The sequence below is a fragment of the Carcharhinus amblyrhynchos genome, chromosome 11 (genome assembly GCF_965287045.1).
Source record: "Carcharhinus amblyrhynchos chromosome 11, sCarAmb.v2.hapA, whole genome shotgun sequence".
Lineage (NCBI taxonomy): Eukaryota > Metazoa > Chordata > Chondrichthyes > Carcharhiniformes > Carcharhinidae > Carcharhinus > Carcharhinus amblyrhynchos.
Genome location: NC_137334.1, coordinates 85,277,529 through 85,303,886, shown reverse-complemented (window position 1 = coordinate 85,303,886; position 26,358 = coordinate 85,277,529). Strand labels below are relative to the sequence as shown.

The window sequence follows — 26,358 nt, the reverse complement described above, 5'->3', positions numbered from 1 at the left end:
TGACAGAATATATCTCGCCAAGAGGGAAGGAAAATGCCCCAGCTGCCTGAGATCGTTCTCCTGTTGCTTTTCAAACACAGCACTGCCCAATTTTCTTTCACAGTTGTCTCGACTTGGAGATGGTTGGATCTTGATGGGGTGAAGCATTCCTTGTTTAGCCTTCCCCACAGTGACCCAATCTTCACTCGTGAGCCAATGTGCTACTGCTGCCAATCACCCTCAGCTGAAATTCCATTTTCAAGAAGAAGCGTTGATCTCAGGAGCAATTCTCCCATCTTTCTGCGCTTATGATTTAGTAAGAAGTCTCGCAACACCAGGTTAAAGTCCAATAAATTTATTTGATCGTAAACCCACAAGCTTTTGGGGTTTGCCCCTTCATCAGGCGAGTGAAGAACCCTCCACTCTCCACTCATCAGAAGGGGCAAACCCTGAAAGCTTATGGGTTTACTATCAAATAAACTTGTTGGACTTTAACCTGGTGTTGTGAGACTTCTTACTGTGTTTACCCCAGTACAACACCGGCATCTCCACCTTACGATTTAGTGCAGCGGAACTGGAGAATTTCACTGAATCGAGCGTACATTCCCACCCTGATAACTTCTTCTAGCGCCTGATTTCTGGCGGCATCACATCCGCACTGAAAATTGGCGGGGAACTGCCTGTACTATGCAAATGTTAATTTCAATGTAATTTCAAAGCCATTAGCAGAACTGGTACTGAAGTTTCTGGGCCCATTAGCCGCTCACCCCCCAGCCAGGAGTGGTTCACTCCAGCGGGGTTTGGTAAAGCTCCCCAGTTTGCGAAGAGCTGGCGGCCCGACCCCACTGGAGGAAAGGGGAGGTAATTGAGGTCCCTCATAGGGTCGGGCAGTGGGGTGGTGCCCTCTGGGCATGGGCACCCTGGCAGTGCCAGCCAGTGCCCCCGGCACTGCCTAAGGGGCAAGGTGTCAATGGCCAGGGGACATGTTGGCACTGCCCACCGGGTATGGGTTGGTGCTAAGGGGGCGGGCTATATTGGGGTGCTCAGGTGTTGAGCCGATTGGATGCAAGACCTGATGAGTTGTTGGTTGGAGTGGTGGGGGGGTCCCACTGCCACTTTGCAGACAGGATCGATAGGGGGAAGAGAGAGGCGAGCGATACGGGGGAATTTGGGACAGCAGAGGAGTGGGGTGCGGCGGCTGGCCAGAAGTTGGGAGGCCAGCAGTGCGGGACCACTGCGCATGCATCAATTTAGGTGCTGACAGGCACACGCCGAGTTGAGCCTCTCCAGTGGGGATAGGCCTCGCCCACTGATTTACAATGATACATATGCCAGTGACGCGCAGTGCACAGAGTGTGGGAGATTCTTCTTTGACCTCTCACTGATAAAAACAATGTGAATTACTCCAATTTTCACAAGAATTTGACACTTCAAAAATTTTTGGGAGAATTCCGGCCTTGATGAGAATACATAGAAAGAAGCAATCCCCATGGGCAGAGGGATGGTAACCAGAGGTCACAGATCCAAGGTAATTTACATAAAAGCCAAAACTCAGATGGAGGGCGTTTTGCTTTTATGAAACAAGGTATTACAATTTGAGACTTACTGAGCGCGATCTTATTGCCCGCTCACGTCACACTCCCGCTGCAGCGAAGACAGAGAATTGGGCGACAAGACAAATCTTCATTCATTGCAGCGGGATGGGAAAATCCCACTGGCGTGAATGGTTGGAAAATTCCGGCTACTTTCTGAAAGGGTTTTGAAAACAGATTTCAGAAATAATTTTCAAAAAGGCAATTGGATAAATGCCTGAATGAGAAAAGAGAAAAAAAAATCAGGCTTATGGAAAAAGAGTAGGGTGAGTGGGACAGATTGGGTAGCTCTGTCAAAGAGCCAGAACAGGCACAATGGGCCAAATGGCTTTATTTTGTGTTCTGCCATTCAGTATCTCCGGGTCCAGACAAAACACAGAAGCAACTAACCATCCCAATTCTTAACACTCTTACATCATGCAACCAGCCTCCACATTCATTGACTCTGTCTACACTTCCGCTGCCTTGGAAAAGCAGCCAGCATAATAAAAGACCCAATGCATCCCAAACATTCTCTCTTCCACCTACTTCCATCGGAAAAAAGATATAAAAGTCTAAAATCATGCAGCAATAGATTCAAGAACAGCTCCTTCATTGCTGTCATCAAACTTTTGATGTGGAGATGCTGGCATTAGACCGGGGTAAGCATAGTAAGAAGTCTCACTTCGTTAAGGTTTATTTGGCAGCACAAGCTTTTGGAGTCTCGCTTCTTCATCAGGTGAGTGAGGACTTGTGTTCACAAACAGGGCATATACAGACACAAACTCAATTTACAAGATAACGGTTGGAATGCGAGTCTTTACAGGTAATCAAGTCTTAAAGGTGCAGACAATGTAAGTGGAGAGTGGGCCAAGCACAAGTTAAAGAGGTGTGTGGAATATTGAACAATAAAGCTTTTTAAATTCAGACCATCAAAATCTTTTTTTTTCCCCAAATCAGTTAAATATGTCAAAAGTGCATATTTTAACTAGCGCTTGGCCCTCTCTCCACTCGCATTGTCTGTACCTTTAAGACTTGATTACCTGTAAAGACGCGCATTCCAACCATTATCTTGTAAATTGAGTTTGTGTCTGTATATGCCCTGTTTGTGAACACAAGTCCTCACTCACCTGATGAAGAAGCGAGACTCCGAAAGCTTGTGCTGCCAAATAAACCTGTTGGACTTTAACCTGGTGTTGTGAGACTTCTTACTGATCAAACTTTTGAACAGTTTTATCGTGCATCAACCTGATCTTTCTCTTCATCCTATCTGTAACAACAACACTATATTCTGTACTCTCTCCTTCTCTTTTCCCCTATGTCCCGTTATGTTTTGTCTGTATAGCACGCAAAAAACAATACTTTCCAGTGTACCCCAGTACATGTGACAATACCAAGTCAAAAGTAGATGTGCAAAAAAAAATCAGGAAATAACCTTACTTAGGCCGTTCTGGTTTGTGTCAAGGAGCATTCAGCAGGGGAGCCTGTAACTTTAAAATTTCTACCACGTTTTGTTCATGAATTGCTATCAGCTGTAATACTGAGAGGATATCTTTAGTCCTGATGACAAGTTCACACATTAAAGGATTCCTTTCAGGTACTGATCAAACTGATATGCACTTTTGACATATTTAACTGATTTGGGGAAAAAATGATTTTGATGGTTTGAATTTAATACAGCTTTACTGTATAATGTTCCACACAATTCATGTTAAACTGTTGTATGTACCTCGCAATGCGACAATATCAAGAGTAGAGTTAATTGATGCTCTTGCTTTAGCAGACACTCCCTATGGGGAAGGAGCTTTAAACAATGCAGTCTCACTTGCGCTGGTAAGGTTAAACTTGTCCTAATCGTCAACACTTGCGAGAACCATTGTACGTGCCCTGAATTTCAGGGAAAACCTTCTGGTGTTCCGATGCTGAGTCTGTTTTGATGTGCTGGAGTCATTTGAGAGATTTTCGTAAAATGGGCTGAGGGCAAAACCATGCATTTGTTCTTTAACAAGATTCTCAGGCCAACTTCACTTTGCAACCAGTATAATACGGCTTAGATATCAAAAAACAACAGGTAGCGCGAGTGAATTTGTTTATCTTTCTCACAATCTGTTTAATTATTCATCTAAAAAGCCAGTGGGGGCGTAGCTTGACTCATTGACCATCTAAGTGCTTTTGATGCCAGGACCTCAGGGGCATTTTCCTGTATTAGTAACAGAAACCATCAGAACAACTTCTCAGCACAAAAAATGCATAAAACAACTGGAGATCAGCAAAACCAACAAAAATCTACTTACATTTGCATCGATGTATAAAGCAAAGAGGAATTCTTGCAAAACAAAATAAACTGAAGGGTAAAATTATTTCCTTTTTTTTAACCACTTTGCATCCAATCCTGAGTCAGCAAATTGGGACTAATGGACTTAATAAAAAATTTGTAAGACAGCCGTTATTCTTGAAACCTTAGGAACGAATTTGCTTTTTCCTTGCTACACACTATACCGCAATAATCTGCATTCTGGGGGTAATGTGGCTGTGACCCCAGAGCCACGGCAATGTGGTCAACTCTCAACTGCCCTTAAAGGCCAACCAGGGATGGGCAATAAATGCTGGCCAACCAGCAATGATGTGGATGTCCCATGAATGAACTTTTAAAAAATTGTTTAACGGTACATTATTCCTTTTTTACAACAGTCAGTTATCACTTTCAAGCAAATTCATCATCTGGAATTGTGTGTGGAATGTTCTGTCAGTGTGACAGGTGCAATTTGATCACAGAATCCCTTCAGTGCAGAAGGAGGCCATTTTGCCCATCGAGACTGTACCAAGCACAGTCCCATCCTATCCCCGTAACCCAACTTATTTACATTCTATTTCCCCTGATACTAACGGGCAATTTTAGCATAGAACCCTACAGTGTAGAAAGAGGCCCTTTGGCCCATCGAGTCTGCACCAAACACAATCCCACCCAGGACCTACCCCCATTATATGATCTGGAGGAGGGAACCGAGTGCAGGGTGTCGAAATTTGCTGATGACACCAAGATTGGGGGAAAGGCAAATTGTGCGGAGGGTGTGGAGAGTCTGCAGAAGGATCTAGATAGGCTGGGCGAATGGGCCAGGAAATGGCAAATGGAATTTAATGTTGGCAAGTGTGAGGTGGTCCACTTTGGTAGGAAGAATGGTAGGAAGGACTATTACTTACGTGGCGAAAAACTGCAGCAGGCGACGGTGCAGAGGGATCTCGGGGTCCTTGTGCATGAGTCGCAAAAACCCAGCTTGCAGGTGCAGCAGGTGGTCAGGAAGGCGAATGGGATGCTGGCCTTCATAGCGAGGGGGATTGAATATAAAAGTAGGGAGGTCTTGCTGCGGCTGTATAGGGCATTGGTGAGGCCACAGCTGGAGTACTGTGTGCAGTTTTGGGCGCCACACCTGCGCAAGGATATTTTGGCCTTGGAGGGAGTGCAGAGGAGGTTTACTAGGCTGATACCGGAGTTGAGGGGATTGAGCTATGAGGAGAGGCTGAATAAACTAGGCTTGTACTCGTTAGAGTTTAGAAGAATGAGGGGAGATCTCATTGAGACGTATAAGATGATGAATGGGATGGATAGGATAGAGGTGGAGAGACTCTTCCCGCTCAAAAAAGACAGTAGGTCTAGGGGGCACAGCCTCAAGATAAAGGGGAGGCGGTTTAGAACGGAGTTGAGGAGGAACTTCTTCACTCAAAGGGTGGTGAATCTCTGGAATTCTCTGCCCGTTGAAGTGGTGGAGGCTGCCTCGCTAAATATTTTTAAGAAGCGGGTTGATGGGTTCTTGATAAGAGAGGGGATTAAGGGTTATGGGGAGAGGGCGGGAAAGTGGAACTGAGCCACGACAGATCAGCCATGATCTTATTGAATGGCGGGGCAGGCTCGAAGGGCTAGATGGCCTACTCCTGCTCCTATTTCTTATGTTCTTATGTTCTTATATCCCTACATATAATACCCACTAATCCCTGTAACCTACACATCCCTAGACACTAAGGGGCAATTTCTTAACATGGCCAATCAACCTAACTCGCACATCTTTGGAATGTGGGAAGAAACTGGAGCACCCGGAGGAAACCTACGCAGACATAGGAAGAACGTGAAAACTCCACACAAGACAGTGACCCAAAACTGGACTTGAACCCGGGTCTCTCGCATGTGAAGCAGCAGTGCTGACCATTGTGCCACCATGCCATCCCAGATGTAAATTCTTTCTTTCTATTCTCCATGATGTCCACTGTTTTGATAATGTTGCTTTCAGAATTACTATGCCCATCCCAGTTCAACGCTAGCATCTCCACATCATGGGTACTCAGAGTAGAATGGCATACTGTCAGAATTCCCCAGGGTTGCTGCCTCATCTGTAATCCACAGGCTTTTGTTTTATTACATCACCAGAGAGAACAAATCAAGCTAGCAGTCATGCAGAGAAGCTTATACAAAATTCTTGCTGCCACACTTTCCACCTTTCAAGAAGTTCCTTCAATAACTGGCAGATCTCCCACCTCATTTCTCACAGTGAAACAGCGTGTGTTTACGCCTGGCATGTGAAGGATAAAATAAAAACTTGCATTTGCATAGCAAATTTTGAATCCTCGAGGCACCCCGGAGCTCTTAACAGCCAACATATTATTTTCCTTAAGTGCAATATTGTTTTTAAGCAAACATAGTTCACAAATATCAATCTATCAGTAAGATTAATGAGAGTTTATTCAGTTTTGGTGTTGCTTGGTGGCATGAACTTCCAGCTCATCATTGCAAACATGTCATGGGATGCTTGAGTCCACCTCCACACACAATAGTTAATTATTTCAGTGAAAGAAGGCACCACTGACAGTATGCCATTCTACTCAGAGTACCCATGATGTGGAGATGCTAGTGTTGGACTGGAATGGGCATAGTAAAAAGTCTCACAGCATAGGGTAAAGTCCAACAGATTTATTTGGAATCACGAGCCTGCGGAGCACTGCTCCATCATTACTCACTTAAGGATGGAGCAGCGCTCTGAAAGCTCGTGATTTCAAATAAACCTTTTGGACTTTAATTTGGTGTTCTGAGTCTTCTTGCTGTACTCTAAGTACTCCACTGAAATATCAGCCTAGATTATGTACTCAAGCGTGGTGACAAATTCAACTCTTGCAATAAGTGATTATGAAACACAAGACATTGAATGTGTTATAAATATTGCACACGTTCTCTGACCCACAAAATAAGCTAAGTGGCTTTTTCACTCCAACCAGCCTATCCATTCAAAATTGGAACATTCCTATCTTCCCATGTTGCAAGCCAGAATTTTACCGCCCCGACCATGACTGGAATGGGAGCAGGCGAGGGGTGGACCATGGAAAGGTCCGTTGACCTCAGGTGGGAGTTTGGGACGAGTGACGCCATAAAACATTGCCCATTGTGTCAATCAGTTTCTTAAATGAGTCCTGTGTACAGACCTGAACAATTGCTCCCTGAAATATTTAATAACTTTAATTCGCCCTGTGCAAAGAATACATCCCTGGACTGTTGATACTATAGCATGGCTCTACAGTATATGGTCTAAACTTATCTTTCACCCGCTTAAAGCTGTGGTATTATCTTGAGTGCTATGGCAGAGTAAATACTGTGAAGAGTTTTTGCTGTCTCTGCCTATCTAATGTTGCCACTATGAAATCTCAGAGGTGAGTCCAACGTTTTGGACAGGCCTGGCTGGGATAGAGCAGGACCGGGGGAATGGGGAGGGGATGTTGGAGGGGTGGGGGTGGAATGGTGTTGGGGGGAGATAGGGATGAAGCGTGTAAGCTTGACAGGCCTTTGGGGATGGGTTAAAGGAGGTGTGTCACCATGGGTTAAAAGAGGTGTGGAGGACTGACTCTAAGGAACACAGGAGGCTCCTAAAGGAGTTATCCCCCTATCACCAGGGCATGCAATGAAAGCTGCCAGGTTACCCACCTTCCCTCCATCTTCCTCTTCCTTGGTGGAAGTAGGATGAGGTCCTTAAGTGCTCATTAATTGGCAACTCAAGGGGCTCAAAAAGTGAAGGGCAGGTGGATTGCCTTTATCCACTCATCATTACAATGCACGGTGGCACAGTGGTTAGTACTATTGTCTCACAGCCCCAGGGACCAGGATTCGATTCCCAGCTTGAGTCACTGTCTGTGGAGTTTGCACATTCTCCTCGAGTCTCCTCGTGTTTCCTTCGGGTGCTCCAGTTTCCACCCACAGACCAAAGGTGTACGGGTTAGGCGCATTGGCCATGTTAAATTGTCCCTTAGTGTCCTGGAATGGATAGGTTAATGAGATTAGCAGGGTAAATATTTGGGGTTGCGGGACAGGGCCTAGGTGGGATTGTTGTCAGTGCAGACTCGATGGGCTGAATGGCCTCCTGTCTGCACTGTAGGAATTCTATGATAATAGAAGAGACTGATGGTGCGTGGACAGGAAAGGGAGGGAAGGCCACATACTTTTTTTAAATTAGTCCCCCACCACCACCCCACGCACCCCCTTCCCCTCCACCACCAACCTTCAAAAGGCCAATGGGGGATAGGGAGCTGTAAACTCCAGCCCTAACTGTTTTCTTCAGAACAAACAAGGGAGGCAGTGGCCGAGTGGTATTATTGTTAGGCTACTAATACAGCAAATGCTCCGAGGATCCGGGTTCGAATCCCACCAAGGAAGATGATGGAATTTGAATTCAATAAAAAAAATGCGGAACTAAGAATCCACTGATGACCATAAAACCATTGTCAATTGTCGGAAAAACTCATCTGGTTCATTGATGTCTTATAGGGAAGGAAATCTGCCAACCTTACCCGCTCTGGCCCACCTGTGACTCCACAGCCACAGCTAAGTGGTTGACTCTCAACTGCCCTTTGAAATAGCCTAGCAAGCCAAGGCAATTAGGAATGAGCAATAAATGTTAGTTAGTGAAGCATGAACGAATAAAAACAACCATGCCACAAATTATCCAGGAGATCTCCAAGACCAGAACATTGCACCAATTGGATCCAATCAACACCGGATGTGACTCGCTCGACCCCACACTCAACACAACATTTCTATCTTTTCAACTGATTATTTGTAAACTCATTAATTATCTTGCTTTCTTCCCTTCTTTAAAATATGCGTGTTTACCTTCCTCTCATCAAACTGCCTCTAACTGTTCCTTTCCTTTAAACTCTAATCTTCTTCCTCCGGCGTACTGTAATCTCCCTCACACCTCTTGTCTTCCTCAGCTCACGGCATGCCTATGCTTTTCAGGAGATAATTAGCTGCCTAAAATGAAGTGCTTGGAGATAAGTGTTGCTCTGCATTCTCGCAATTCCTCCCGCTGTCACCAATAGCAGCAAAATTGACTATTGCAATTACCTGTGGTGATGTCAGCTTGGCTCCGCGATAATTTATGAACATTTATCTTGAGCTTCCCCTTGCTGAGGTAAATCTGCAGAACTCCAGATGCTTCGTGAAATTCATTGTAGAGCAGCAGACCATCCTTGTTCCAGGTGCGGAATTGGAAGCTGACAGACAGTCCATCCATTTGAGGCTTTCCACGCAACAGCAAGTAACTGCTGGGAGTCATGAACGTGACCGGAACAGTGTGGGGCTCCATACAGGAAAAAGTCACATTTCCCTGGAAAATAGGAGAAGGAGGAGGGGAAAAAAAAAACACTCAAGTTAAACTACATTGATTGAAAGGTTAATGGGATCTGATTACTCGCCAATATAGAATCCCTACAGTGTAGAAGGAGGCCATTTGGCCCATCGAGTCTGACCGACCATAATCCTACTCAAGCTCTATCCCCACTAGCTAGTCCCCCTGACATTAAGGGATAATTTAGAATGACCTAACCCACACATCTTTGGACTGTGGGAGGAAACTGGAGCACCCGGAGGAAACCCACGCAGGGAATGTGCAAACTCCATACAGCGACCCAAGCCATGAATCGAACCAGTGTCCCTGGTGCTGTGAGGCAGCAGTACTAACCACTGTGCCACCGTGCCACCCCATCTGGGCTTATAATGCAACTGAGAGAAGAGAGGCATAATTTCTGATTGTGACTCAATGGCTCTGCCTGTTAAGAAATTAAAACTTTTATCAGAGCCAGTCTTCAGAACTATGCTGAAAGCATAGAAACAGTCATTCAATTTTTAAAGTTTATTAGTGTGATAAGTAGGCTTACATTAACACTGCAATGAAGTTACTGTGAAATCCCCAAGTCGCCACACTATGGTGCCTGTTCGGGTACACTGAGGGAGAATTTAGCACGGCCAATGCTCCTAACCAGCATAAAAGCAAATTCCTACAGCTGTTGGAATCTGAAACCAAAAGAGAAGTTGCTGGAAAATCTCAGCAGGGGCTGGCAGCTTCTGTAAGGAGAGAAAAGAGCTGATGTTTTAAGTCCAAATGACAAAGGGTCACCTGGACTCGAAACATCAGCCCTTTTCTCTCCTTACAGTTGCTGCCAGACCTGCTGAGATTTTCCAGCATTTTCTCTTTTGGCAGCTAACTAGCACGTTTTTCAGACTGTGGGAGGAAACCAGTCCACCTGGAGGAAACCCACGCAGACACGGGGAGAATGTGCAGACTCTGCACAGACAGTGACCCAAGCCGGAAATCAAACCCAGGTCCCTGCCACTGTGTGGCTCTAATGCTAACTACTGTGCCACTACGCATAGAAGCAATCATTTAATTTTCTAACTGGCGTAATGATGAATAACGGCCCAGGATCTCCTGGAGCATGGCATCTGGTGAGGTGGCCCATTTGTTTGCTTTCTTTCCGTCGCCCCTGAGCTGGAAGGATTTTCGTAATGCTGGAAGTACCAGCCAAGAGCGGTGAGATCAACAGGGCGCCCACCATCTTGGTGAGCACTGGGGCCAGGGCGCCTAAGACCTCAGCTAAGAAAATCAGAAGGTAGGAAAAGAGGAATGACAGAGAAGCAAATAGGGTATATTACAAATCAGGCACAGAAAGTGAAAAAGAAGAGGGCTACACATACTCCAATAACAGCGCACATATTAAATTTTCAGTTATATTGTCAGCACATTCAGAGCCATTATAATTGCACCCTTCAAGTCAACAGGAGTTATTTTCAACTCTGATTTCAATCGCTCGAGGCAATTTAGTACTTTGTTGAAGTGCCATCACTGGTGTCGGAAAGACAGCGAGCGATTTGTGCACAGCAAGCTTCCACAGACAGTAATGTGATAGTGATTGGGCACTCTGTTTTTGAGACGTTGATTGAATTCTGACTTTTGGCCAGGAGATAAATAGTGCAGTGGGACCACTGACATCCACCTGAAAAGCTGAAAAGTGGCATCTGGGGCAATGCGGCGCACCCTCAGTGTTGGCTCTGATTTTTGTGCTCAGGACCTGAAGTGACACCGACAAACTTCTGATTCAGAGATGGGTGCACTGCCAACTGAGCCAGAGTTCACAACTTTGGGTGATTGTCTGTGTAGAGTTTGCACGTTCTCGCCGTGTCTGCGTGAGTTTCCTCCGGGTGCTCTGGTTTCCTCCCACACTCCAAAGATAGAACAGCTACAGTGCAGAAGGAGGCCATTCGGCCCATCGAGCCTGCATCGACCACAATCCCACCCAGGCCCTGTAACCCTACATATTTACCCTGCTAATCCCCCCGATACTGGGGTAAATTTAGCACGGCCAATCCACCGAACCCACACACCTTTGGCCAGTGGGATGAAACTGGAGCACCTGGAGGAAACCCACACAGACAGTGACTTGAGGCCGGAATCGAACCCAGATCCCTGGCACTGTGAGCAGCAGTGTCAACCACTGTGCCACCCTGTGTGCTACCATGCTGCCCTGATGTGCAGGTTAGGGGGATCGGCCATCCTAAATTAACTCTTAGTATCCAGATTAACGTGTAGGTTAGATGGATTAGCCAGGGTAAATGTGTGGGATTATGACGTTAGGGTGCGTGGTGGTGGTGGTGGTGGTGGCGGAGGTTTGGGGGGTGGGGGGGGTGCAGTGTTGGATCTGGGCGAGATGCCCTTTTGGAGAGTCAGTGCACATTCGATGGGCCAAATAGCCTCCTTTTCCTTTGTTGGGATTCTATGATTCTATTATGCAGAAAAGGAATAAACAGTAAAATTGGGGTGGAACACTCGGAGAAGACAAATCTGCAACCTTGGCACCTTTCTCTGGGTCAGGTTAAAAGGACACTGGTTTCAGTGTAAAACAAACTTTGCCCTGATATATCAAAGTGGCAAGAGTTGGTCAAAGGAATATAATGAGAGGATTATGAAACATAATTACATTCATGTCTATCCATCCAGACATTCCGTCCCACATAGCCTGCTTCACTGGCTGGTATCTGCAATTAAAACCATGGCAACCACTTCAAGTGATCTCTTCAATTGTATTTTTGTGTTCCTTTCCTTAAAAAAGTCATCAGAATTATTTTGATTTGAAATAAATAAAATTCAATAATAACAATGATTTATTCTAAACCATTGCTCACTACAAAGCTACTCCCAGCGAGTTGATCGACTGGAATAAAATTACGAAGCGCTTTGGGAAATGGGAGTCAGTCCCAGATAGAACTGACTTCTAAAAGACAGGTCATGCTTGACCCACCTTAGAACTCCTCAAAGAAATATGTAGGGATAAATAAAAGAAGTGAGCTTTCGATAAGCATGATAAAAAGGTAGCACATGAATAATTCATAAGCTTGGAATAAAAGGGAATGTAGTCACAGGGAGAGAGAGAGAGAGAGAGAGAGAGAGAGCCGTGAGGCACAAAGCAAATGTTCGGAAAAAAAATAAAGGATTTATTATCAAGAACACAGAATGGGCCAGTAACTCTGCTCAATGGGTAAGTTGCCCTTTTGAGAAATGGGTCCTTTATTAGAGCTGGAAAATATCACTGGCATTCAGAAAGTTAACAGAACAATTGAGAAGTCAGGATGATATGTGGGTTGGTGGGATGGGCGGGGGGGAGGGGTGAGGGGGTGCGGGGGTGGTCAGTGGGATAGGAGGGTTGGTGTGAGTGGTGTGGATAAAGATGGTAGAAATGAGAGCATGAAAACCAGTGGCCTTTTAGCCTGATGAGGGAAAAGGTACCAAGGCGACCACTCTCTCTGAGCCTTCCTGCACTAACCTTAGGAGAGTCAACAGATCCAGCCAAGGAGAGCTTTAGTTGGGATGTGAAGTTATTAACCTTGCACAACACCTTAGTTTAATTTGATTTGATTTATTATTGTCACATTAATTCATATAAAGTGAAAAGTATTGCTTCTTGCGCGCTACACAGACAAAGCATACCATTCATAGAGAAGGAAATGAGAGAGTGCTGAATGTAGCGTTACAGTCATAGCTAGAGTGTAGAGAAAGATCAACTTTCTGCGAGGTAGGTCCATTCAAAAATCTAATGGCAACAGGGAAGAAGCTGTACTTGAGTTGGTTGGTATGTGACCTCAGGCTTTTGTGTCCTTTTCCCGACGGAAGAAGGTAGAAGAGAGAACGTCCGGGTGTGTGGGGACCATTGTTGGAGTTAAGTTTGCAGTTTTAGAAATTAGAAGCAGAAGTAGGCCACTCGGCCCCTTGAAACTGAGCCACCATTACATAAGTTCATGGCTGACCTGATTGCAATCACAACCCTGCATTCCTGCCAACCCCTGATAACCTTTCACCCCCTTTTGTTAATCCAAAATCTAGCCAGTTCTGCCTTAAAAATATTCAAAGACTCTGCTTCCATGACCATTGGACGATGAGAGTTCCAGAGACTCACAGCTCTCGGACAGAAAAACATTCTCCTCACCTCAGTCTTAAATGACCGACATTTAATTTTTAAACAGTGACCCTCTAGTTCCAGATTCTCCCAAAAGAGAATTGTTCACATCCTATCCTCTCCAATCCATGTACTCCATTTTGAAAAGGAAATAAGAGATTTAAGAAGCTAGGACTTTTTCTATGCCAAACCTGACAAAGAGTACAGAATCATAGAATCTACAGTGCAAAAGGAGGTCATTTGGCCCATTGAGCCTGCACTAGGAACAATCTCACCCAGGTTCCATCCCCATAATCTACATATTCAACCTGCTAATCCCACTGACACTAAGGGGCAATTTGGCATGGCCAATCAACCTAACCCACACATCATCAGACCATGGAGGAAACTGGAACAATTGGAGGAGCCCAAAACAGACACGGGGACAACGTGCAAACTCCACACAGATAGTGACCCGAAGCTGGAATCAAACCTGGATCCCTGAGTGCTATTCACTGTGCCATTGTGCCAACCATCTTCCAATGATTTGGAAGGGTTCAGATAAGATTTTGTTTCTATTTATTCGAGGCATGTGAGGCAAAGCCAGCATTTATTGTCTGTCCCAATCCCCAACTGCTCTTCCTTCAGCAGGTGTTCCTGCTCTGTCTAGACCTGAGTGAACAAGGGGCACTTGATTTGATTTGATTTATTATTGTCACATGTATTAACATACAGTGAAAAGTATTGTTTCTTGCATGCTATATAGACAAAGCATACTGTTCATAGAGAAGGAAAGGAGCGAGTGCATAACGTAGTGTTACAGTCATAGCTAGAGTGTAGAGAAAGATCAACTTAATGTGAGATAAGTCCATTCAAAAGTCTGACAGCAGCAGGGAAGAAGCTGTTCTTGAGTCGGTTGGTACGTGACTTCAGATTTTTGTATCTTTTTCCCGAAGGAAGAAGGTGGAAGAGAGAATGTCCGGGGTGCGTGTGGTCTTTAATTATGCTGGCTGCTTTGTCGAAACAGAGGGAAAGGTAGACAGAGTCAATGGATGGGAGGCTGGTTTGCGTGATGGATTGGACTATACTCACAACCTTTTGTAGTTCCTTGGGGTCTTGGGCAGAGCAGGAGTCATACCAAGCTATAATACAACCAGAAAGAATGCTTTCTATGGTACATCTGTAAAAGTTGGTGAGAATCATAGCTGACTTGTCAAATTTCCTTAATCTTCTAAGAAAGTAGAGGCTTGGTGGGCTTTCTTAATATAGTGTCAGCTTGGGGGACCAAGACAGGTTGTTGGTCATCTGGATACCTAAAAATTTGAAGCTTTCAAGCATTTCTACTTCGTCCCCATTGATGTAGACAGGGACATGTTCTCCTTCACGCTTCCTGAAGTTAATGACAAGCTCCTTTGTTTTGTTGACATTGGGGGAGAGATTATTGTTGCTGCACCAGTTCACCAGATTCTCTTTCTCTTTCCTGTACTCTGTCTCATTGTCGTTTAAGATCTGACCCACTGCAATGGTGTCATCAGCAAACTTGAAAATCAAATTGGAGGGGAATTTGACCACACAGTCATAGGTTTATAAGGAGTACAGTAGGAGGCTGAAAACATAGCCTTGTGAGTCACTGGTGTTGAGAATGATTGTGGAGGAGGTATTGTTGCCTATCCATACCAATTGTGATCGGCGAGTTAGGAAGTTCAGGATCTAGTCACAGAGGGAGGTGCCGAGACTCAGGCCACTGAGTTTGGAGATGAGTTTTGTGGGAATAGCAGTGTTGAAGGCTGAGCTGTAGTCAATAAATAGGAATCTGACATGCTAAAAGGCCATGGGAAGGAGCCGATAGGAGATTACGATTAGATTCAAATGTTGAAGTCCTATGTCCTCTTTCACGGCTGGGGTTTTCTGGTGCCACTGAATGTGGATGGAGTTTTGGCCAAAGTCTCCATTCCCAGTTGCAGTAGGGCAGGCACAGATGTGATCGGAGAATCCTGCCCAGAATCTCACATGGAGAGAAACACTAGTGCAGTCTCCAGTGAGCTGCAATACTCTATTCCACTGTGCTTGATGGTCATCTGAAGTAATTTGGCTACAATACTGCAGAATTAAGCCAAGCGCTGAACTTTTCAGCCCTTCCCAGTGCTGAAAGCTTCTGGATCCACCAAAGGCGACTTCCCCGCAGTGGGATCCCCAGCAGTGAAACAGGCGAGCCATGTAAAATACCGTAGGCATTGGCGGGACTGGAAGATTGTGCTGGCAGCCAGTGGTGAGCTACCTCCGCCACTGGAAAGCACACTGTGAGTGCGGAGTTGTGGGGGTGGGGGTGGGGGTGTAGTAGAAAATGCTCCCTATCTTCGATGAGGCTTAGGCTGGACCTTTTGATTCCCATGGAGTTCGTTACAAAATTTAAACAAAACCAAAAGAAATGTTTCGAGAAAGCAGCCATGCCCAGAATCACTCTCAAAAATCTAAAGGTCTACTGTCAAAGAGCATGTACAAATAGAGCCACTTCACGAATGAGAGTGAGAATTACAATAATACGGCAGCAATGATATGAAAGTTGTTGCATATTAGCACAGTTTGTCCAAAACATATCACAAACTACAGTACAAGGATCTGCCCACTTCGCTCCTTTTGATTTTGATTGATGATATGGAAAAAAAATTATTAGATCGCACAATTCATTATAAATCTTTTCCTGTTATCATTTCTACTGAAGTCAATCAGGAGAGAACAATCATATAATGGGGAACTTATGATACGAATTGTGACCAACATTGTAATATGCCTTTAAATGATAGCAGAATTACATCACTGGAAGGGAAATGTGTTCCATTCTTGGTTTCAGCAGAGCACAAATACAACTTGGGTGGCACAATAGCTAGCACTGCTGCCTCACTGGGACCTGGGTTCAATTCTGGTCTCGGGTCACTGTCTATCTGGTGTAAACACATTCTCCCCCGTCTGCGTGAGTTTCCTCCAGGTGCTCTGGTTTCCTTCCACAGTAAGAAATCTCACAACACCAGGTTAAAGTCCAACAGGTTTATTTGATAGTAAACGCCACAAGCTTTCAGAATGTTGTTCCTTCGTCAGAGTTCTGATCAGATTCCACATCATTCCTTCCACAGCCCAAAGATGTGCAGGTTAGGTTGATTGGCCATGCTAAATTGAGTCTAGTGTCAGGGAGATTAGCAGGTTAATATGTGGGGTGACAGGAATAGGGCTTGGTTGGCATTGTGGTTGGTGCAGATTCGATGGGCTGAATGACCTCCTGCACTGTCGGGATTCCATGAATGGTGCTGCTAGTGTCTTCAAGCTTTCAATCCGTGTGTTCTCACGTACCTAATCTTAATAAATGAACCCACAATGTATTTACCATTATGAGTGATTGGTGCTTTTATGTTCTTATAGGAACACCACATGGCATTCAGCAGTGGTCAAATAGCATGGCAGTAAAATTAAGTACAGGAACAACATGATGGACAGCCTTAGATCTTGCTACATGGTGTGAGGCGATACTTGACATTTTGGTCAGACAGTAACAGAGCTGCAGCGTGTTAAAAAGGCAGCAGCTGACTGCACAGAGAAGCTTTGAAGGCGTGGTGCCAAGACAGTGCTCAGATAAAGAGCAGGGAAGCAGATGGTGTGACTGTCAATTTAGTGAGTGGGACAACATGTCCTGAGGACCGGCCCCAGGCCAGGATTGTGATTGTGACGGCAGGACCTCAGATCGTATTGGGGAAGGGAAGCTAAAGAGATATTGTCAAAATGTCCACAAAATCCCCCAGTCTGAACTGGGATGCAGCCAATTCAAAATTTTTAAAGAACATAGAGCTCTGGGTTGGAATGATATCATTTTTTTGGCAGTGGCAGGAAAAGCAGCACTGATGCCATTGGCACCAATGGTAGCTACTTTCACTGTATTGTCAGAAACATAGAGAGAAAATCTTCAAGTGACGTGTTGTACAATGTCACGCTGACGGGGCAGGTTCTGACTGCGGCTACCTCTCAGCTTCATTCTTTTAAAGATGCCAGGTGCATGGCATGAGAGACCCGGGTTCAATTCCCGGCTTGGGTCACTGTGTGGTGTTTGCACATTCTGCCCATGTTTGTGTGGATTTCCTCCGGGTGCTCCAGTTTCTTTCCACAGTCCAAAGATGTGCGGATTAGGTGGATTGGCCATGCTAAATTGCCCCTTATTGTCAGGGGGACTAGCTAGAATAAATGTATGGGGAAAGGGCCTGGGTGGGATTGTGGTCAATGCAGACTTGATGGGCCGAATTTTTTTTTATTTATTCATGTGACACGAAAGGTGGTAGGACTGGAGGGTCTTAATGACATTACTGTTACTAGAGAGGTGGTGCGCGACAGACTGGAGGGGCTGATTGTGGACAAGTCCCCAGGACCGGATGGAATGCATCCGAGGGTTCTGAAAGAAATGGCGGAGGTGATAGTGGATGCCTTGGTGGTTATTTTCCAGACGTCGCTGGATTCCGGGGAAGTGCCGGAGGATTGGAAAACGGCTAATGTTACGCCGTTGTTTAAGAAGGGTGCCAGGCAAAAGGCGGGGAATTACAGGCCGGTTAGTTTAACGTCTGTGGTAGGTAAAATGTTAGAATCCGTCATTAAGGAGGAAATTGCGAGGCATCTTGAAGGGAATTGCTTGATAGGGCAGACGCAACACGGTTTCATTAAAGGGAAGTCGTGTCTGACAAATTTACTGGAGTTCTATGAGGATGTGTCTAGGGCGGTGGATAGAGGAGAGCCGGTGGATGTGGTCTTTCTGGATTTTCAGAAGGCGTTTGATAAGGTACCTCACAAGAGGTTACTGCAGAAGGTCAGAGGACATGGAGTTGGGGGTAGGGTGTTAGCGTGGATAGAGGATTGGTTGTCAAATAGGAGGCAGAGAGTGGGGGTCAATGGGTGCTATTCGGATTGGCGGTTGGTGACTAGTGGGGTGCCCCAGGGGTCGGTGCTGGGGCCTCAGCTATTTACCATTTATATAGATGATCTGGAGGAGGGAACCGAGTGTAGGGTGTCGAAATTTGCTGATGACACCAAGATTGGGGGAAAGGCAAATTGTGCGGAGGGTGTGGAGAGTCTGCAGAAGGATCTAGATAGGCTGGGCGAATGGGCCAGGAAATGGCAAATGGAATTTAATGTTGGCAAGTGTGAGGTGGTCCACTTTGGTAGGAAGAATGGTAGGAAGGACTATTACTTACGGGGCGAAAAACTGCAGCAGGCGACGGTGCAGAGGGACCTCGGGGTCCTTGTGCATGAGTCGCAAAAACCCAGCCTGCAGGTGCAGCAGGTGGTCAGGAAGGCGAATGGGATGCTGGCCTTCATAGCGAGGGGGATTGAATATAAAAGTAGGGAGGTCTTGCTGCAGCTGTATAGGGCATTGGTGAGGCCGCAGCTGGAGTACTGTGTGCAGTTTTGGGCGCCGCACCTGCGCAAGGATATTTTGGCCTTGGAGGGAGTGCAGAGGAGGTTTACTAGGCTGATACCGGAGTTGAGGGGGTTGAGCTATGAGGAGAGGCTGAATAAACTAGGCTTGTACTCGTTAGAGTTTAGAAGAATGAGGGGAGATCTCATTGAGACGTATAAGATGATGAATGGGATGGATAGGATAGAGGTGGAAAGACTCTTCCCGCTCAAAAAAGACAGTAGGACTAGGGGGCACAGCCTCAAGATAAAGGGGGGGCGGTTCAGAACGGAGTTGAGGAGGAACTTCTTCACTCAAAGGGTGGTGAATCTCTGGAATTCTCTGCCTGTTGAAGTGGTGGAGGCTGCCTCGCTAAATATTTTTAAGAAGCGGGTTGATGGGTTCTTGATAAGAGAGGGGATTAAGGGTTATGGGGAGAGGGCGGGAAAGTGGAACTGAGCCACGACAGATCAGCCATGATCTTATTGAATGGCGGGGCAGGCTCGAAGGGCCAGATGGCCTACTCCTGCTCCTATTTCTTATGTTCTTATGTTCTTATGTTCTTATGCATGTGTCACTGGCTGGCCAACGTTTATTGCGCATTCCTAATTGCCCAAGGACAGTTGAGAACCAACGACATTACTATGGATCTGGAGTCACATTTAGGTCAGATCGGGTAAGGATGGCAGATTTTCTTCTCTACAGGACATTAGTGACCCAGGTGGTTTTTCTGACAATTGTTTTTATTGAATTCAATTCCACCATCTGCCGAGGCGGGATTTGAACTTGGGTCCCCAGAACATTAGCTGAGTTTCTGGATTGATAGTCTAGCGATAATACCTCTAGGAATTCATCTCTCCCAATGGCCTCCTTCTGCACTATAGGATTTGATGATGTGACCTATGACCAGTTGTATCTCACACTGGTCTGCCCTCATATCAATGGGTTATTTTGTGGGACGATGGTGGTGTTGGGGGTGGGTGTGGGGATGGATGGCAGGTGTTGGGGGGGTGGTGGGCAGAGGGGGAGCTCTGATGGGGCACAGAAGCCAAATAATGATATTCAAATTTGTTATAATGGTGCTCCTGTGTTCCTGACATTGGACATTGGGATTTCTGTTACCTCACATGCGGGGGTTGGGACAATCATGGGCGAGACTTCTTGGTCACATTAAACCCCATTTGGGACTCACGCGAGATTTTTGCTCTCATCATCAAACCCATCTGAAAAAGATGGGAGCAGAAATTCCCGGCAACGGTTTCTCGATTCAGTTGTTTCTAAACCAGACAAGCAAGCCATAATAATTCACCTGGCAATTTGGAATGAAGGTTCACACAAGCTGAATGCACCAGAACTAAGATCAGGAGAACTGAAGGATTACCAAAACATAGAAGTTTTTCAGTTTATTTATTAGTGTCACAAGCAGACTTACATTAACACTGCAATGAAGTTACTGTGAAAAACACACTCCAGCACCTGTTCGGGTACACTGAGGGGCAATTTAGCATGGCCAATGCATCTAACCAGCATGTCTTTTGGACTGCGGGGAGGGAAACTGGAACACGCAGAGGAAACCCTCACAGATACGAGGGGAACGTGCAGACTCCACACAGACAGTGACCCAAACTGGGAATCAAACCTGTGTCTCTAGCTCTGTGAGGCAGCAGTGCTAACCACTGTGCCACCGAGCTGCCAGATACAGACTACACTGCAAGACCTCTTCAGGGTCAGGTTAAACTGCTGTATTTATTAACCTGAGTTCATGTAATTTCAACAACAGCTTGCAAAATCCATAGAACTCTTCGACAACAGGCGCATTGAAAAAGATATGGACTGTGATTTTTCAAATGCAAAATTTGCAGACACAAATGTTGAGTTGGCGGTCACATCCATTCTCATGGAAGCACTCCAGAAAGATCTGCTAGACAAGCCCATAACATATAGGGTGCGATCGTACCTGCCGTTCATGCCACGCTCCCGATGCAGCGAGGCCGGAGAATTTAGCGGCCAGCCAAATCTCCACTTACGGCAGCAGGATGGGGAAATCCCGCTAACATGAACGGTGGTAAGGTTCCAGCCATAACACCAAAGGTGTGATGATATGTGTATGTTTTTACATGTCTGTGTTTATCCACATAATCTTTGTAAGTAAGGGTAAAGCTGTGGCTGTGTGCCTCCAAGGTTAATCAAAGGAGATGTTTTTGAAATCAAATTGTCTATGGAGTATAAGGGATGAAAGAGTCAAGGTATTTCCTCTTTGTATTTATATTGAGGTCTTGTTGTGGGTATTAATTTACAAGTAAAAGATGTAGATTTGAAATTTATGTTTGGGCGAAGTGTTGATGTTGAAGTGTAGCTATTAAATTTCAAAAGAGATTCAAAGGTAACAAGGAACATTTGCATCTAACAGGAGATTTGAGAGTAAACAGGGGCAGATATTTTAAATTTTATTGATCCAAAATAGGAGTAGAATCTTAGAATCTCTACAGTGCAGAAGGAAGGCATTTGGCCCATCGAGACTGTACCAATCACAATCCCACTCAGATCCTATTCCTTTCCTGCAGCCCCACATATTTACCTTGCTAATCCGTCTGACACGAAGGTTAACTTAGCATAGCCAATCAACCTAACCCGCACATCTTTGGACTGTGGGGAGTAACCGGAGCACCTGGAGGAAACGCACGCAGACACAGAGAGAACATGCAAATTCCATACAGACACTGATCCGATGCTCAAATTGAACCCAGGTCCATGGTGCTGTGAAGTGGCAGCGCTAACCGCTGTGTCACTGTGCCGCCTTGTGCAATGGAACTTTTTTTTATTCGTTTATGGGATATGGGCATTGCTGGCTGGCCAGCATTTGTTGCCCATCCCTAGTTGCCCTTGAACTGAATGGCTTGCTAGGCCATTTCAGTGGGCAGTTGAGAGTCAACCACATTGTTATTGCTCTGGAGTTACCCCAAAGCATTAGCTGATTTTCTGGATTGCTAGTCTATCAATAATACCACAAAGCCATTGCCTCCCATTGCAAGATGGCTATAGGGGGATATGGGCCAAACAAGGTCAACTGAGACTAACTTAGTGGTTAAAAAAAAGGGACAGCATGGACAAGTGGGGTCATAGGTTATTTTCCATGCTGTAAACCTCTATAACTCTATGGGCCCAATTTTATCATCAAGTTGCACCCATTTTGGGTGTGAAAACCTGGTAAAGTCAGATGTGAGGCGAGTACCGCAATCTGCTCCTACCTCCAGGTTTGTTCCCCCTTTACCAAGGGCCAAAAATGGCCACCGTCGGGAAAGTGCCCGAAACAGGCACAACATCTTAACGGGCTGCACACCAAACTCACTGCCACTTCCCACTTTACCACCAGGCTTGCTTGTCCAGATTTGATGCAAAACAGACATGGTCCACAAAGATTTGGGTGCTCCAGCTTCAGAGGAGATAAGCTCAGAGCTTCTGGCGGACTCCCTGACTCAGATCGTGGTAGTGGGGGGGTGGGGTGGGGGGGGGGGGGGTGCGGTGCGGGTGGTGGGCCAGATGGCTCTCTGGTTGGAGGAGGGGGGGAGGCAGGTCAGATAGCTCCCTGTCAGGGGAGGGGGCGCGGGGGGGTCAGGGGAAGTCTGCTACCACTCTGCGTACGATTGGTGGGGGGAAGGGGGGGGGGGTCTGCTGTCACTCTGCGTGTGATCGGTCAAGGGGATGGGGGTCCGCAGCCACTCTGTGTATATCATTGAGTCATAGAGGTTTACAGCATGGAATCAGGCTCTGCGGGCTAACAACTTGGCCCATATCACTCTATATCCATCATACCCATGTAACTATCTAAATGCTTTTTAAAAGATAAAATTATACCCCCGACTACCTCTGATAGCTTGTTCCAGACACTCACCACACTCTGAATGAAAAACCTGCCCTTCTGGAAACGTTTTTATCTTTCTCCTCTCACCTTAAACCTATGCCTTCTAGTTTTAGACTCCTCTACCTTTGGGCAAGATATTGACTATCTATCTTGCCTATGCCCTCATTATCTTATAGACCTCTATAAGGTCACCCCTCAGCCTCCTACGGTCCAGAGAAAAAAGTCCCAGTCTACCCAGCGTCCCCTTATAACTCAATCAATCAAGTCCCGGGAGCATCCTAGTAAATCTTTTCTGCACTCTTTCTGGTTTAATAATATCCTTTCTATAATAGGGTGACCAGAATTGCACATATTATTCCACGTGTGGGCTTACCAATGTTTTGCACAACTTCAACAAGACGTCCCAAGTCAATGTTCTGACCTGTGATCGGTGGGGGGACGGGGACAAGGGTCCACAATCAGTCTGGGTGATGAGGCTGGTGGGGGTATAATGGGGTCAGTTATGTTGTGGGGGTGGGGCAATGGCTGTGAGGGACAACGGAGAGACGTTGTGGCAAGGGAGTGTTTTTCCTTTTTTCTACTATGCATGCACAGTTAGAGGCGCCGTTCGGAGCTGCAGGGTTTCGGGTGCAATAAGCCCCTCCCACAGGCTTCTGCAGCACCTTTCTGAATCGCTGCTATTTTTTCAGGCACAGTGCGTATGGGGGTGTCTCAAAATGGGTCAGAAAGTCGCATGTGAAACACTCCCAGTTTTAAGTCCGCCCAGCACTTAGAATCAAAATGGTAAAATAGGGCCCAGGTCTCTATGACTCTAGTGCACACAAAGCACCACTAATTCCAGATGAAGTTTCAACCCATCCTTGGTCCAAAACTGCATCTGATCATATCCATGGCACTGACTTCATCATTATCATCGACTATTTTACACAGTACCCCATTATTTAATAATTGCACAGCACATCGATCACAACTATCACACACATTTTAAATGCTATTTTCAGTTATTTTGATGTGCCAATAAGTGACAATTATGGGTACAAGGTCCTCAATTTCCTTTTGAAAATATATGTGAGAAGTGGAAGTTTAAACTTCTTATCCTCATTACCCAAGATCTAATGGCCTTGCTGAATTAATCATTTGCACAGTGAAATCCAAAATTCTCAAATGTAGACAGACTAATCAATTTTCCATATTGCAATGTTACATCCCAGAGCAACACTGTTAACGTCCAATTATTCCATTACTGACAGAACTCATGTTTGGCTGACCAGTGTGTACCAATTTACCTAACCTTATCCATTCTGCTTTCTCGGAAACTGGAGAGTAACTTTTAAAACTGCAAGACTAGATGACCAACATGCACAGTGAAAATGCAGGTACCGAATTGCCAAGTTTAGAATTGGGACAAGATTGTATCTATGATTCCATAGAAGGTATGTGCAAACCAATGGAAGTGACAAGGGTTTGTTTGGAACCAAGTTCCTATGAAGTCATTACACACATAGGAGCAAAGGTGAGACATAGCCAAGGAGAAATCAAATCTTTTGCAGCTCCGCACCCATCATAAGGTTTATTGCATCTAGGAAAAGCTCCAGATGCAACCAGAAACATACCCCCAAATTACAATGCCACATATCACAGTGAGCAACTAAAGAAACCTCCTGACAAAAGTTACCATTCCAAGATCTGATTGTCCCAGCAAATTAACTCCAGGCTTTCGAAACTCATATTCATCAGTTCGACACAAAATGTAATGGTAACTAAACATGAACATGTGATGCAATTACTTATACTTTCTTTTATTTGGAGGGGGGGAGGTGGCGAGTATCTTAAAAGGAGAAAGGTGGTGCTGTAATATACCTTTAAGGCAGTTGTCTCCAAACTCTGATCCGGATGCGGCCCGCTGCGGGCCGGATGTGGTCCGCGAGCTGTAGTTTGGAGATTCCTGCCTTAAGGGATAGCAACAGAACATCACTAGAAGGGAAGTGTGTTATGCTGCTATCCCTTAATGGCATATTACAAGCTTATTGTTAACTTGATGGCTAATTATACTCATCAGACATTAAGTGGGAATTCACCAGTGCTGTTATGGATAGGAAGAAGTTGAAAATGTGGTTATCGGCTTTGAATGGCCCCTGATGCCCGATCTCCGAGACATCAGACATCGGGATAGGTGGGGGTGGGGGTGGAGAGGGGTGGGGGGGGGGGGGGATACATAAACAATCTGCAAGGGAACTCCCCTCCCCTCCAATTGCAAGTCCACACATAATGATAGAATGGGAATGGCTCAGGAAGGTTAAACTTAGGTTGGGCAAGTCCCCTGCACTACTCCCACAGAAACTGGAAGTAGTTTACAAGCCACTTCACATTGTTGTTTTACAAGCATGAATGAACAGTCAGAATTAAAAGGTTTGTTTGTTTTCAATGGCATTCAGATGCGTTAAAGTGAATTTTCAAACCAACATTTATCTCTTATTGGTTCAAAATTGAGATTTGGATCATCTGAAACAATTTGACTGAAAATCTAATTCCAAATTCTGAACATTTTTCCCAATAAAGTAAATAAAATCAACAAATATCTCTTCTCCTAAAGTTCTTTGTTGTCATTTTTTTATAGTTACAGAACAATCAATAAAACAAATCCATCATTTCATGAGACCAATATTACATAGAGGTCTTCAGTCTCGCACACTGAATTCCAAAAAAACAATAGACAGCTTGAAGTATTATGGAACGAGACTGATTAATTTCTGCTGAAGCAATAGATCTAAACATCTAAACTACACAATAAACATTTATGATCGCATTTGTCAGAGGGAGGGCGAGGGAGGGAGGGCGAGGGAGGGAGGGCGAGGGAGGGAGGGCGAGGGAGGGAGGGAGGGCAAGGGAGGGAGGGCGAGGGAGGGAGGGCGAGGGAGGGAGGGCGAGAGAATGATGGTCGACAAAGAGGGAGAGAGACAGAAAGCATGAAAGTGAGAATGCGAATGAGGGAGGGGCATGGGCCGTGAGTGGGGCATTGGTGAGAATGGTGTGAGCAGGAGAGAGGTAAGCGCACAAGAGCAATAAAAGAAAAATCAGGAAATTGGAGGGGTGCATGCAAAAGAGAGATTGCCTGAATGAACATGGGGAAAAGAAAAACAAGTGAGCTACCATTCAGCTACCTGATCTGTAGGCAACTCACAGAAAAAAAGGCTTGGAATCATATACCATGGTATCATTGGTAGCAGACATCAAATAAACCCTTAAAGAGAAGGAGCGATCAGTGAGAGGAAGGCAACGGGGCCTTCCCCAGTCTGAAGCAACTGTTAATCCAGGGAGTGATTGCGACCATTAATCAGTCATTTCAGACAGTGGGGTGGCGGCAGTGTTGATCAGGGTATGTGCTTTAATGGGGCAACTGACCTTGGGATAACCCGACCTTTGACAAGGGATTTCATATTATAGAACCCTTACAGCACAGAAGGAGGCCATTTGGCCCATCAAGTCTGTACCAACCACAATCCCACCCAGGCCCTATCCCTGGAACCCATATAGATACCTTGCTAATCCCCCTGACACTAGGGTCAATTTAGCATGGCCAATCAACCTAACCTGCACATCGTTAGACGGGTTAGATTGGTATGGGTACAAGGCTTTTCATTTGCTTATGCAAAGTGATTCACATTGGCATGACCTGAGGCTCCTATTTATTTTTACCGAGACATGGCAGCACTTATGTCTCATCATAAGCACATTTTTCCTGTCTGGGGGCATTGGCACTTAAAACTCGAGGTCTGTCC

The 26,358-nt window shown here is 45.5% G+C and overlaps 1 protein-coding gene across 1 annotated transcript in view; it reads right to left on the bottom strand.

Annotated features, from left to right (window-relative positions):
- LOC145350301 (contactin-associated protein-like 5) overlaps positions 1–26,358 on the bottom strand; it is a 1,016,709-nt gene that overhangs the window by 465,788 nt on the left and 524,563 nt on the right. Inside the window, exon 8 of the mRNA XM_080199494.1 lies at positions 8,929–9,190. Coding sequence (XP_080055620.1) covers positions 8,929–9,190 — 262 coding nt within the window. The remainder of the gene's footprint in view (positions 1–8,928; positions 9,191–26,358) is intronic.